The 14,489-nt window shown below is 34.8% G+C and overlaps 2 protein-coding genes across 2 annotated transcripts; one reads left to right on the forward strand and one right to left on the reverse strand.

Annotated features, from left to right (window-relative positions):
• Positions 1-1,991: 1,991 nt before the first annotated feature.
• LOC111406947 (3-ketoacyl-CoA synthase 12-like) lies at positions 1,992-3,626 on the reverse strand. Its single transcript, XM_023036301.1, has one exon. It carries the CDS (start codon positions 3,596-3,598, stop codon positions 2,231-2,233), a length of 1,368 nt encoding a protein of 455 aa, XP_022892069.1. The 5' UTR covers positions 3,599-3,626; the 3' UTR covers positions 1,992-2,230.
• Positions 3,627-12,538: 8,912 nt separating this feature from the next.
• On the forward strand, positions 12,539-13,228 carry LOC111406513. The gene has a single exon (XM_023035926.1). It carries the CDS (start codon positions 12,539-12,541, stop codon positions 13,226-13,228), a length of 690 nt encoding a protein of 229 aa, XP_022891694.1.
• Positions 13,229-14,489: the final 1,261 nt, after the last annotated feature.

A 14,489-nucleotide genomic window follows, 5' to 3' on the forward strand; every position in this document is an offset into this window, starting at 1 on the left:
TAAAAAATGAAGACCAAACATATTAACAAATGAATATATTTATTTTTCGAGAAATGGGTTTTTATTACCATTTCATTTTTATCATGAAATGATTTTAATTTTAATATGTTAGATTGTGCTTTAAAATTATATAATCTATCAAATATAATTTTTATAAAGTAATATATTTTTATGAATTTTTATTAATTTTTATCTATCAAACATACACGGAGGCTCCATAATGGAGGCTCATGTCTTGAGCATCCAAAATGGAGGCATCAGCCTCCATAAAATATTATATTATAAAATTAATAAAAATTTAATTATTTTTTATTTTATAATTTTATTTTCAAAAATTAAAAAAAAGGTGATTATGAAATTGCTAATTTTTAAATGTATTTTTTTGTTGAAAATAAAAATAATTTTTATGTTATTTGTAAAAAAAAAAAATTATTGTAATTTTATTAACATAATAAGAAGATTTATTATACATATTTATTTTTTACATTTTGTAAAAAATTTTATTTATAGTGATTGACAAATATTCTTTCATACACACATCATGCCAAAAACATTTAAAAATAATAATTTTTATATATATTAAAAAAATTAAAAAAAATATTACGAAGGCAAGGCCTTCATATTATGGAACAAAGCCTCCATAATACGGAGGCTTTGTGGAGGCCTTCATAACCTCCGTATTATGGAGGCTTCATGGAGATAAAGCTCCATAATATGGAGGCTCAAGCATGAGCCTTCGTAATTACGGAGGTCTCAACGTGCATTTTTTTTACTTTCTATTTTCTTCATTGACTCTCAGTACAATAATTTAATCTCATTTAATCAACTTAATTTTTTAATATTCTTAAAATAAAAAAACATAAAATAATGGAAGCTTACTCTTTCTTCATTTTTACACGCTACAATCATACTTCTCTATTTCTCCACACTATCTCTTTCACCATTTTCTCACGTTATCAACCATATATCTTTAGAAAGTTTATTTTTGAACACATAAGTAAGTTTAAATAAAAATATTATTTTTATATATGTACGTAAAAGGTATATAATAATTATTTGGATGATCTAAAAATAATATCAATCAAAATTTTTACGAACCGTTTAAATGATAATTTATTGAGGGGGTTAATTCAAGAGTAAAAATGTAAATTCCATAAATATATGATTGAAAATCTGTTTGAAGAAAAATAAATTTTAAAAAATGAAAACCAAACATGTTAACAAATAAATATATTTATTTTTCGAGAAATGAGTTTTTATTATCATTTCATTTTTATCATGAAATGATTCTAATATTAATATGTTAGATTGTGCTTCAAAATTATATAATCTATCAAATATAATTTTTATAAAGTAATATATTTTTATAATTTTTTTTTGAAGGTGAAATATAATAGTACTACAAAATATAAAATAATTAATTTTTATTAATTTTAAAAAGTAAAATGTTATTGAGCCTCCGTTACATGAGGCCTCTAGAATTACGGAGGCCCATGCTTGAGCCTCCGTAATTTTGGAAGTCTCAACACGAGCCTCCGTTTACTTTACTAAAAAAAAATTCATAAAAATATATTACTTTATAAAAATTACATTTGATAGATTATGTAATTTTGACGCACAATCTAACATATTAAAATTAGAATCATTTCACGATAAAAATGAAATGGTAATAAAAACTTATTTTTCGAAAAATAAATATATTCATTTGTTAACATGTTTGGTCTTCATTTTTTAAAATTTATTTTTCTTTAAACATATTTTCAATCATATATTTGTGGAATTCACACTTTTATTCTTGAATTAGTGTGGAGAAATAGAGAGGCATGACTGTAGTGTATAAAAATGGAGAAAGAGTAAATAGGGCTCTATAACATAATCCTCCATGACGTGTAAATTGAGGAAAAGCAACAAAGTTACTGTATCAAACACGTAAGATAAACGACGTCCTTGCTTTCTCTCAATTAAAAAAAAAAAGCTACAGTGAGACAAAATGGAAGAATCTACTGTTCTTTTTACAGTAGTGAAATATTGTCCTTTTTATATAATAGTGATAAGAGAGTGTACATAGGATTTTTCGCAAAATTATTGTTCCACATACGTAAAATATAGAAATTGACAACCTTAAATACAAAATATGCTTACTCTCATCACTTATTTAGCCAATAATCTTGACATGCATACTTATCAGTGGATGATGCAACAGCACCATAAAGGGAAGATATTCTTCTGGTCATATATTCTTATTCTTCCCATATTGAGCAACTAATGGTTTCAAATTTGCTTCATAAACCCATCCATACTGTTCCATATAAGGATTTGCCATGTTTTCTGGAGGGTAATTATCAATCTTATCCCCCCAAACATTACCATCTTCCAAATCCCGAGCCACTTCCCACACACAACTATTACACTTAAAACCAGAACCAAAACTTACCATCCAAACTTTGTTACCTTTTTTCAGTCTTTTCTTTGCCTCCATGTAACCCAAAACATACCACAGGCTACTCGCTGACGTGTTTCCGAACCGATGAAGTGTCATTTTTGATGGCTCCACATCCTTGTCACTTAACCCCAATTTCACCCTGACTTCTTGTATTACAGCAGTCCCTCCAGGGTGCAAACAGAAGTGATCAATCCCAGACTTAAGATTAAGAGTTCTTTTCGTAAAAATCTTCGAGACGACGTATCGAATCAGCTCTTTTAAGGGCACTACTTTTGGTGCTAAATAGATTATGTTCTTGGTGAATGCACGAGTGGCTGTTTTTGGAAGATTCTTGCTAAGAAAAAACCCTAAACGACCTTGGTCATCCTCTTTTTGCAAGCAGCAAGTGTGCGACTCATCGATTGATCCCAGATGGGTTCGAACCAGACATTTTAATCTTAATTTGGCTCTGGATCTCAGGGCCCGATTGTTTGTCAATAGCATAGAACACCCTCCTGAACGAAACAGGCAATTTGTAAGAATCATAGACTTGTCATTGCCTGTATACCAGTTTGGAGCTATGGATTCAGACGTAATAACCACAGCGAAAACATTTTTGCGGGATTTAAAAATGTTTTCAACCAGATTGATTGAAATCAGGCTAGCACTGCATCCCATCCCAGAGAGATTAAAGGTTTTTATATCATCTCTCATTTTGTAATGGCTGACTATTCGGGCCGAAAGCGAAGGAACTGCTGCAAGCAACGCCACATTCACCACAAGAACATCAATTTCTTGAGGTGAAACTGCGTTTTTCTCGAAGAGTTTATCTAATGTGTCAATGAAGAATTCGTCCATTTCTGCAATTGCATCTTCAAGAGTGGAAGAATCTTCACGGCATTCAATAATGTTTCTCGGCACGTAAGTTTCTTCGCCAATTCCAGAATTAATAATGGCTCGCAAAAGAAACTTATGCTCTGCAATGCCAAGATTTCTGTTTCTTGCAATCATGTCTCCACTGAATTTTATGCCGAGTTTCCTATCATCAGATGGCTTGTGGCACTCATAATGAATAAGGTAACAGCATTGATTCCTTCTTTTATCCACAATCTTGTACAAGAGGAATATAAGATATATAACAAATGGGAAAAAAGTTGCTGCCTTATCAAAATCCATGTCTATAACGATGAATATGTTAAGAGGGAGAGAGATGAAATAGGCCTTTTTTGCTTCTACATTAGTCCTCTACACGTATATATAGAGAGAGAGATGCATGCCTGACACGACACGATTCCAAATCACGTCATAAAGTTCATCTTATCAGATGTTAATTCAAAAATTTGAAATATGTTAAGTATGTTATGGTAATCGAGACCAGATTAAACAGTATAATAGACAAGTTAGTTTGACAAAACGAAGCCTATGTATTCAAACTAACAGGGAAGACCAGCTGGAAATATAGGAAAAATCCAAGACTAGTTAATAAGATTGGGATGATGATCAATTTATGAGTGATTAGTTGAAAAATTCATTGTGAATTGACTTTAGAGAGAAGTCAATTAATATATGGTGTTATTTTTCTATTATGTGATGTAAAGAAAAGTAAATTTTATTGTCTCTTTCTCAACCTCCATCTCCCCAGACAAACAAAGGATTAGATGAAAGTAATTTCTCTTTGAATTTTCCTCAACAAATTGATTGTAGTGATGTGGCCATGTAGAAGAAGTCAAAATTATTTGGTAAATAGCAGCAAAGGTCCCAACCTTTGACATTTGTTGCACTTCTATCCCCAACTTACAAGGTAGCATTTACAACTCAACCTTTTGTTTTGGTAGCACTTTGATTCTCCATGAACAATTTTCCCTTATTTTTATAATAAATTAGTTAAAAGTTCGTTTAACAAGGCAATTTTGCCCTTACATAGTGAAATTAAATAAACAAAAATAAAGATTAAAAAATGAAAAATAAGGATCGATCAAGACTTTTTCTAAAGTAATGACGTCAAGATTAATCAAGTATTAATATTTAAATTAAATACATTGTCTATGGATGTCAAGAATGCGAGTGGACATAGGTGGCCATTACCATTCCTCCTTGTTGGGGACTTTTAGGAGGTGAAACAGGGATTGGAAAATCTTTACTTCCCACGTTTAATCAATTATTTATTTTTTTAATACGATTTAAAGCAAAAGTAGGGTCCGTTTGATTGCAAAAATGGAATTGAATTGAATTGAAAATGAATTTCAGGGAATTGAATTACCTAGAAATTATTTTTCTAGAAATTGTAAATTATTGTGTTTGATTGGTATAATTTTCTACGTAAAAAATGTTGAAATAAAAGTATTTTTTGATGTTCGTTTGACTTTGTTTTACATGAAAATTGTCAATTAAAGGGATAAAATTTACTGATTTTGGGTATGAAATTTTTTTCCATTGCCAAAAAAAAAAAAAAAATAAGAAAATCATCTATCTTTTAGTATTTGTTTGGCTTTATTTTACATGAAAATTGTCAGTTAAAAGGAAATATTTTTTTACAATAATTCTTAAAATTTATTTCCATTGCCAAAAAATTAAAAATTAAAAAATTGCTACAGTAACTGAGAATTCCAATTCTCACCATTTTGGTGAGAATTGGAATTCAAGGTTTTCATGAAAAATGTCGATGTGGCTAAGAAAGGTGAAATTCATTTTCCATGAAAAATTTCACCTATCAAATACTACAAAAGTTGAAAAATGGTATTGATTTTCCATTTTTCATGGAAAAGGGTGTGCTAGCAAACACACCCTAAATATAAAATAAAAACATCAATTGTGCTACATGTAAGTACACGCCCATCACACAAGAGGGGGCCACTCGTTTATTTTTTTTATTGGGCGTAGGCCCCTCCCTAGGGCTGGGCAAATCTCCCGAATCGAAACCGAACCCGAACCCGAACCCGAACCCGAACTTGAACTCGAACCCGACGGTTATTGTCAAATTAAATACCCGAACGGGTATCTGAATTGAGAACTGACGGGTACGGTTCGGTTTTAGACCAAGAACCGAAAAAACGAATAAGAATCGAATCTTTCTAATTTTTTTTATATTGAGTAAATCAAATTATTTTAATTTTAATTTTTTCTAAACAAATTAACAATTTCTAAATCCAAATTTTTGGCCCAATAATTTGTTTCATTTCTAATTTTTTAATTTTTTGCCAAATTACCCATTTTATTGTTTCATTACTTAGCCCAATAAGATTCAACCCACTAAATAACCCTAAACACCTACACTAAAGTGCATAATGTTGTCTCGACTCTCGTACTCATTCTCGCAGCCTCCTTGATATTCCAAAACCTATACAATCGCCGGTCGACGCTGTGACCTCCGATCGAAGCTGTGACCTCCACCGACCGAAACTTTGACCGTAGTGATCATTTGAGTAAATTAATATACTAATCTCTGACATTCCAAAACTACTGAATGTGTCATTAGTTATTTTTATATAATGTTGTTATCAATGTTAAAAAATTTAATTATAGTACGGAACCGAACCGAACTGAACCGAATGAAACCGAACCCGAATAGTTCCATAATTATATTTGGACTCGAAGGTTCCATTTACTAGATACTCGAAAATTTTGGTTCGATTCGGTTCTCTTTAGAACCAAACCGAACCGACCCACGCCCACCTCTACCCCTCCCTCATGTGAGGGGTCAACGCCGGTGTACAAATAACAAAATTCTAAAAACATTCATCGTAGGTTAAGAGAATTTGAAACTAGCCCATATTCCCCATCTCAACGTTTATCATTTGGGGCGGTGTAATGCAGGCCGAGGTTTCGAATTTCGCTATTCTGCTACAGTCTAGACACTCCTAAAATTAGATCTTATGAAGGTAGAAATTATGATGATGCAACAAAAACTCGGTAGTGCTAGAGATGGAGTTGGAAGGGATCAGGTGGAAGTGTTTGGACATGCAATGCGTGGATAAAGAGAGAATATGAATTTTCAATCTTGCTTTTATTTACTTTTTTTTTATTAAATATAAGTGTAAAACCGTCCTTTTGAAATGAAATTTAGCTAGATATTTTAAGGATGAGTAAAATTGTCCATTGGGGACCTTAGTTTTACCAAAATGAAATGTTGAGGACCTAAGAGCTACTTTTTAAAGAATGACGATAAAAGTTCAACACTTGTCAAAAAATGAGACCTTTAATACTATTTACCCAAATTATTTTCTCAGTCCAATTTTCTCAGTCCAATAAGTAAAGAGAGGATAATAAATGCATCCCTACTTAATACCATCCACCATCCTTACTCTGGTACTCCATTTCTATGTCTCAGCCTTGCTGACAGTCATAATGTGAGGGTTCGATTCCTGATGGGCACCAGTGTACATGCAAACTCTTGTTCTCTAGCCTGTTGGGACACATCTCGCGATTTACTTTCCTCACAATACTCCAGGGGCGGGGCGGTGGAGGCCCTCAAGGTTAGAGTTCAACATTTTCTGTTACTCCATTTCTATTGCGTAGTTTGTGCCCTTGACGACCTATCATGTTGTCGAGACTTTGTCTAACTTCTTTTTGGTTTTTGCTTCCTGGGTTAATTGCCCGATCTTAGAAGGATTTTTCTATTTGGCCTATTACTATTCCTTTTCATGAAAAAGTTTATATTGCCCTTAATGAATGATTCTTTCTATATTGCAACATATATCCCAATCTTTTTAAACTATATTCTATTTTGAATTTTTGAATATAATTTCATTCTATGATCTAATAAATTGAAATAATCTGCAACATATTGCTCACATTTATTATTTAATATATTATATTCTTCGGAAGATGCATCCATATTTTCTAATTGGAAATAAATATTTTTTATTTCTTCTAACATTCTTTCTAATAAATTATCTAATCCTTTACAATCTTGACATTTAGTCATACAAATAATCATCAAATCATGCAATTAATCCCTTTGATTATCTAAGATCTAAAAAGATTCATTCTAATTTTAGCAAAAATTCAATAGTTTTACCTTAGGTTTGATTTAAATCTTTATTTTTAGAACCGAGTGACTCCTGAGCTCTGAATATGTAAACTGCTTCCTTCAACGGCCTCCTGCCTTCACGAAATCTTTACTATTTCAGTTTCTTGTTCTCAATGTATCAACTCTAAAGAATAAAATTATAAATTTCTGTTAAATAAAAAACTTTCTTTCTGCTAAAATAAAAAGGAAACTTTCTATTAGATCTTTCAAGAATCTATTGGAATAAAGATTTAAAAACTCATATTGATATCAAAATATTGAAATTTTATTTCTATCAGAATTTATACAAGACTTTTATTTGGTACAAAGGGATTTCCAAAAAAATTGGGTTTGGAAATGTTGATTCTCCACTACAAATCGAGCTTACAATTTGAGAGAAGATACTTTGATTTCAAGATGATTTTTTTCTATTACAATGCCTCTATTTATACAAATATATGAGGCCTATTATTGATCTATTACATTATTTAGTACATCAGCAAAGACACACTTGCATTTCTATTATTGTCCTCCTTGGACCTACATTTTCACATGCAGCATCTGATTTTTTCTATTATTGTCCTACATTTTCACATGCAGTTGGGGCACTCCCTTAACTGGTAGGATTCTCTTATAGTGGTAGAATATTCTGAAAATTGATGTATTTGGAATCTTGTAATGTAGTCTTTCTAGATTTCTGCTTTTCTATATCCTACATTTGATACCAACACCCAATTTTTATATTAATACAAGTATGAAATTTTTTTATCAAAATTTTTTTTAGCAATATTGTATATGGCTTTAATTCTAAGTGCTCTTCTATGTCTCATCCATGACTTTATCACTGTTGAAACTTTTCTATCATTTTCCACCACATCTATTTGGAAGTTGGCTGCTACATATCCAATTGATATTATATGTTCAACTGGATAATAAACAACTCTATCGTATTCAGGACTTATTGAATAAAATTTCAAATATATTCAAGGACAAATCTGGATACTTCTTTTATGAATATATCATCAAATTTTGAAATTTCAATCAAATCTTTTCTTGGATATATCAAATCCATAAATCCGTAATCTGCCATAATCTTTATAAATGAAGGATCTCATCATTTCATGACTGTTATTCTGAGATAGACATTATTTTTCGGAGAGATGAAATATCAATCACTTATTTTTATTTCATAAGCAATTCTGACTATTTTAGCATATTATTCTTCTTTTGGATGTAAAGGGATTGTATCATCCTGATCTATGATGCTGATAGTTTTGGAATCATTTTTATCTCCATTTATCACTACTTTTTTGGTTGGTGTTGAATCTCTTTTTTTATCAATTGGTATAGAGTCACATCTGGGTCCACTGCTGCTTCCAGCTGTTCCTATTTGGTATTGATTTGGAAAACTCATTTCTGAGCTCTTTTGTATATCTGTCTCAGACAGTATATCTTTTAGTTGTATTGCAATAATATCAACTTGATTTTTGAGTTCTATGGCTTCTTTATGATGCTTAGTAGTGATATTCAACAATATTTTTATATTTGAGTTGAACATTTTTGAGATCTATATTACTCCAGTATTTATGTCTTCAGATTCTTCTTTAAGAAAATCTGTCCTTTTTGTATATGTATGATAGATTGGTATAACTCCATGACCCTGACTTTATCCATAAGAAAATTCTATATTTCTGCTGAGAAAATCTATAAGAAGATTATTAACTCCTTTAATATGAATTATATCAAAATTATAAAATGCTAAATTAGCTTGCCATCTATGGAGCTTTCTGTATTGAGGTTCTGATAGAAGTTTATTCCTGACTAATCCTACAACTTGAGAATTATCAATTTCAACAATAAATTTATTGGATAATAAAAATAATGAGAACTTTTTTATCCCTCTAATAATTGCAAGTAATTCTTTTTCATGAGTGGTATAATTTATTTCTACTTGATTAAATGTTCCACTTGAATATCTACAAATTTCATTTAAATCTGTTTTTAATATTGCTGCCCAATATTTATCTGAGGTATCTGTATTCACAATTAAATTATCTTTTTATCTGATAATCTTAATTTTGGTAAATTTTTACATTCTTCTTTTAATGATTTAACTATTTTTGTATGTTTTTCATTCCATCATTTAATATTTGTTTTTCTTAACAAAATTGGTATTTTATGCATTTTTCTGGAAAGATTTTCAATAAATCCTTCTGCATAATTTAAACATCCTAAATTTTTTTGTATTTGTTCTTTATATTCTAATTTATTTGGAAAACTTTCTATCGTTTTAGATATTTGAGTCTGCAATTCTATTCCTCTTTTATCTATTAATAATCCAAGATTTCTTTATAGAAAGTACAATTCATTCTTTTTTACATTCATTTATCAATTAGATTAAATGATTCCTATGTTCTTCTTTACTATTAGAACATATCAATATGTCATCTATATAAACAATTAGAAATTCATTAAAATTTTTAAATATATTATCAATTTTTCTTTGATATATTTGTGGTGCATTTTTTAATCCAAATGGCATTACTAACTATAGACGGTAAGTTTTGCAGCCAAGAAATCAGATCAGGTGGGCCACCAGCAATCCTGTACTCAAGAAAAATAGAACAAAGGAAAATGACCGTAAAAAGATCTCAAAAAGACACCGGTGTGGTGTCGGCTGAAGACCCTCTGACGGTCAAGTCAGTAAACCTTGTTGAAAGTTTGATAAATGCCAGATGGAAGAAAGAAGAAATGAATTAGAGTCTAGTGGATTCTGATACCTGAATGCTTGACCAACTACTGAATTTATAGGAGTTGGATAACCGTCTAGGAGGGATTGGCAAGGATCCTTCGAGATTTTGTGGTTGGTTGGAGCCAAATCTAATCCAATTTGTTCAGTTGAGATATCAGATCCGTTTATAGATAACTCTCACCAGATCTGGATAGATCGTAACATGATCTATCTGGAAGCTAGATTATCGGAGATTTCGAATTGACGTATAGGTCATGGATTGTGTATTCAGGTCGATTGTTATAATGAGTTGGGCTGATGATGGCGCGGTTGAATCGTATGTGGACCCTGTTCTATGTTTGGGCCACTTGGACTAGTAAATTAATTTTTACCAATACAATTTGTCCCCCACTCTTTTATACGAGTTCTGCTCGAATAGAAGAGTAATTCGGGTTCAGAGATGATCAGATCCTTGGTTGAGAGTGAATTCAGATCGTAGGGCGGATCATTCGATTACATGGTGATGTGTGAGAATCGTCCAGTCGTTTAAAAATATCTTGGAGATTTCTAGTCACTTGTCCAACCGTGCGATTTTTTAGATTGCAAGTCGGATATTTCTCTTGTTCGACACGACTCAATAGCTCTTGATATAACCAAATACATGTTCTCGACGTATATAAACCCGAGGACTTTATTTCGTCGATATGCTTACCAATATGCTCGGGATATATGTGCTCGGGTATCTTCCACATGCCCAAGCTATTAGCCCCAAGAGTTATTTGAAAATCATTCGACATATCCTCAGGATTATGACCTCGGGTTACCCCCGACGTCAATGCCTTATCCAATGAGAAATTTATTCTAACTAAAAATCCTCAACCTATGCCCCGAAGAACTCTATTAAATAATTGGTATCGCAGTTATACCGCAGTTCAAATTCGTATCTCGCGTAGGACTCATTGATATAAGATTGCAAAATCAAGCTGTCTTATTACAAGTGCACTACGGAATCCTAGTATGAACACACCACCTACCTCTATAAATACGAGGCCCTTAATCATTATTCAGATACGTTTTTCATTGTTCTCCAGCATATAGCCTCACGCATATAATTCCCTTTCTGACTTAAGCATCGGAGTGGCGACGATAACACACCTCGTTGCCTTTGTTTCAGGTACCGGAAGACTACGATCATGATCAACCCGAATCATCAAGCTCGGGAAATCTGCAGGTATGATTTTTGGTAGCATCATTGGCGCCGTCTGTGGGAAACGCTACCAAAAGCCATGGTAAACACACGTACAGGTCTTCCACCAGCAAGCTCATCCGCTCCAAACCAACCCCCTCCTGAGGATATCCCTGTTCCTCAAGAGGAATCATCAGAAGTGCCAGAGCCCTAGCCGACAGTCGTCATTGCTGGAGCCTTTGAAGAGCTCAGACAACAGGTCGCCACAATGACTCAGCTGCTAAGTCAAAGAAATTCGCATTCGTCACCTACACCAGCACCCTAGGGGGGTTTTATGGCTGATGCTCGAGCTCGAGCTCAAAGACATGTCCCTGACAATGGCGGAGGAGGGGCCTCGGGTATACCACATGTGACCTCGACCTCAAGATCAGTGACCATGGAGTCCGGTGACCTCGCTAGGATTATTCAAGAAGGAATTACGACAGGCCTACTTCAGGGCAACAAAGGGACGACAAGATTCAGTCCCAACACTTCCTTTACTCCCGAGATATTGACATTCCCCTTACCAGACAAATTTAAGTATCCTAGGATCAAAGAATATGATGGGACACCGATCCAATCAATCATCTTAACGTGTACACGGATGTCATGAATCTACAGGTCGCACCAGATCAGGTGATGTGTAAGGCCTTCCCGCAAACTTTGACGAATGATGCTAGGGATTGATTCTCAACCTTAGAGCCCAACTCCATAGCCTCATTCTCGGATTTGGCAGACAAGTTCTCTGCTTTCTTCGCAAGCAGTAAACGCATCAGGAAGACAGCGGCTTCCCTCATGCAACTTAGACAAGGGTAAAATGAGACCCTACGTGACTTCATGACCAGGTTCAATAAGGAAAGACTTCAGATTCCCGACCTACATATAACTGCAGCAGTTTCTACCCTCATATACGCCATAAAGTGTGAGGCTTTCAAGATGTCTTTATCCAAAACTCCGCCAAAGACAGTGACTGAGCTTCTTACCTAAGCTGAGAAGTACATAAATATGGAGGAAACACTGAACCCGAGAAAGGTTGGACCACCCCATGACAGGGTCGAGCATAAACGACAGCACGACCCGAACCCCCATGACGAACAACCTCGGAGAAAACAGAGACAGGAGGTTCTCCCGATGTCATTCACGCGTTTAAATATGTCAAAGACAAATATATTGATGGAGATCAAGGATATGATGGAACTCAAATGGCCTGTCAGGATGAGGTCACCACCTGAATCCAGGGACATGAACAAGTACTGTGATTTCCATTGGGATCATGGGCATATCATGGAGAACTGTAAGGCCCTGCAACGGGAGATTGAAGCCCTTATTAAAAGAGGACTCCTGAGTTCCTACGTCGGCAACGATAAACGCCCGAGGAATGATCGTGGTAGGGAAAAAGCCCCTGAAGCAAAAAGGGATGGTCAACCCATTGCTGGAACCGTCAATATCATCATTGGGGGTATTGCCTTGGGAGGAGACTCCAACAGTGGAAGAAAACAATATGCCCGACAATATGCCTTGGCCTCTGGAATACCTCATGGTAAGCTGGAGGATATTACTTTTGGAACCGGGGACTTGGAAGGTGTATCACTTCCACATGATGATGCCTTGGTCATCTCAGCGATTGTGGCCAATTTTGAAGTAAAGAGAATCTTGGTTGACAACGGGAGTGCGGCCAATATACTTTTACAAGAAGCTTTTGCCAAAATGGAAATCTCATCTCAGCAGCTCAAAGCGGTTAAAACTCCTTTCCAAGGGTTTGGGGGAGGAGTTATCACTCCAGAGGGTGTCGTCGAGCTTCCTCTAACTTGGGTTCTGGCCAGAAATAGGTTACGGAGATGACATCTTTTCAAGTGGTACGTGTCTTAATAGCCTATAACGCTATTCTGGGAAGACCACTCCTGAACAAGATCAAAGCCATTGTGTCTACCTTCCACATAGCCATGAAGTTTCCAACAAGTAATGGCGTTGGGATCGTACGTGGAGACCAGACAGCTGCCAGACAATGCTATGTTGCCAACGTTCGGGAAGTAAATAACGATGTCATGCAAATCTCGAGGATTGAGCCCGAGGCCGGGCAACAAGTCAGACTTGCTCCTGTCAAAGAATTGATGGAAATCAAGCTCGTGCAGGATAAGAAGGTGACGGTTGGTCGGGATCTTGACGTCACCCTAAAGACAGAACTTATTGGTTGCTTATCTCGCAACATTGACGTTTTTGCCTGGAAGGTTGAGGATATGCCAGGGATAGACCCCAAAATTGCAGTCCACAGGCTTAACATTAGTCCAGGGGCCAGACCAGTAAAGCATAGGAAAAGACAGTTTGTCCCCAGAACGTCGGGAGGTCACTCGCGAAGAAATTAACAAACTCGTCAGTGCTCAATTCATACGAGAGGTCCAATATCCCGATTGGCTTGCCAATGTTGTTTTAGTGAAGAAGGCCAATGGTAAGTGGAGGGTCTGCATTGACTTCACAGATCTTAACAAAGCATGTCCAAAGGATAGTTATCCCCTACCGCGGATTGACAACTTGGTGGATAGCACATCTGGACATATGCTATACAGCTTCTTGGATGCATTTTCTAGTTATCATCAAATCCTCATGGCCGAGGAAGATCAAGAAAAGACATCATTCATGGTCGATTCCCCCATATACTATTATAAGGTCATGCCTTTCGGTTTGAAGAATGCAGGGGCAACATATCAAAGGCTCATCAACAAAGTCTTTGCTAACTTGATTGGAAGGAATGTAGATGCATATATTGATGACATGGTGGTCAAGAGCAAACAGGTGGACCAGCATATTTCAGATCTTGTCGACAGAATGAAGTTGAACCCCGCAAAATGTGCATTCGGCGTAGCCTCGGGCAAGCTCTTGGGCTTTATGATCACTCACCGTGGGATAGAGGCTAACCCTGACAAAATACAAACCTTGGCATCTATGGAATCACCAAGGAACAAGAAAGAGTTACAGAGGTGACTAGTAGGATAGCAGCCTTGAACAGGTTCATGTCCCGAGCATCAGACAGGTGCTATCCCTTCTTCAAAGTCCTCAGAGAAAACCAAGGCTTTGATTGGAGTGAAGACTGTGAAAAAGCTTTTTA

Source organism: Olea europaea, chromosome 12 (assembly GCF_002742605.1).
Source record: "Olea europaea var. sylvestris chromosome 12, O_europaea_v1, whole genome shotgun sequence".
Lineage (NCBI taxonomy): Eukaryota > Viridiplantae > Streptophyta > Magnoliopsida > Lamiales > Oleaceae > Olea > Olea europaea.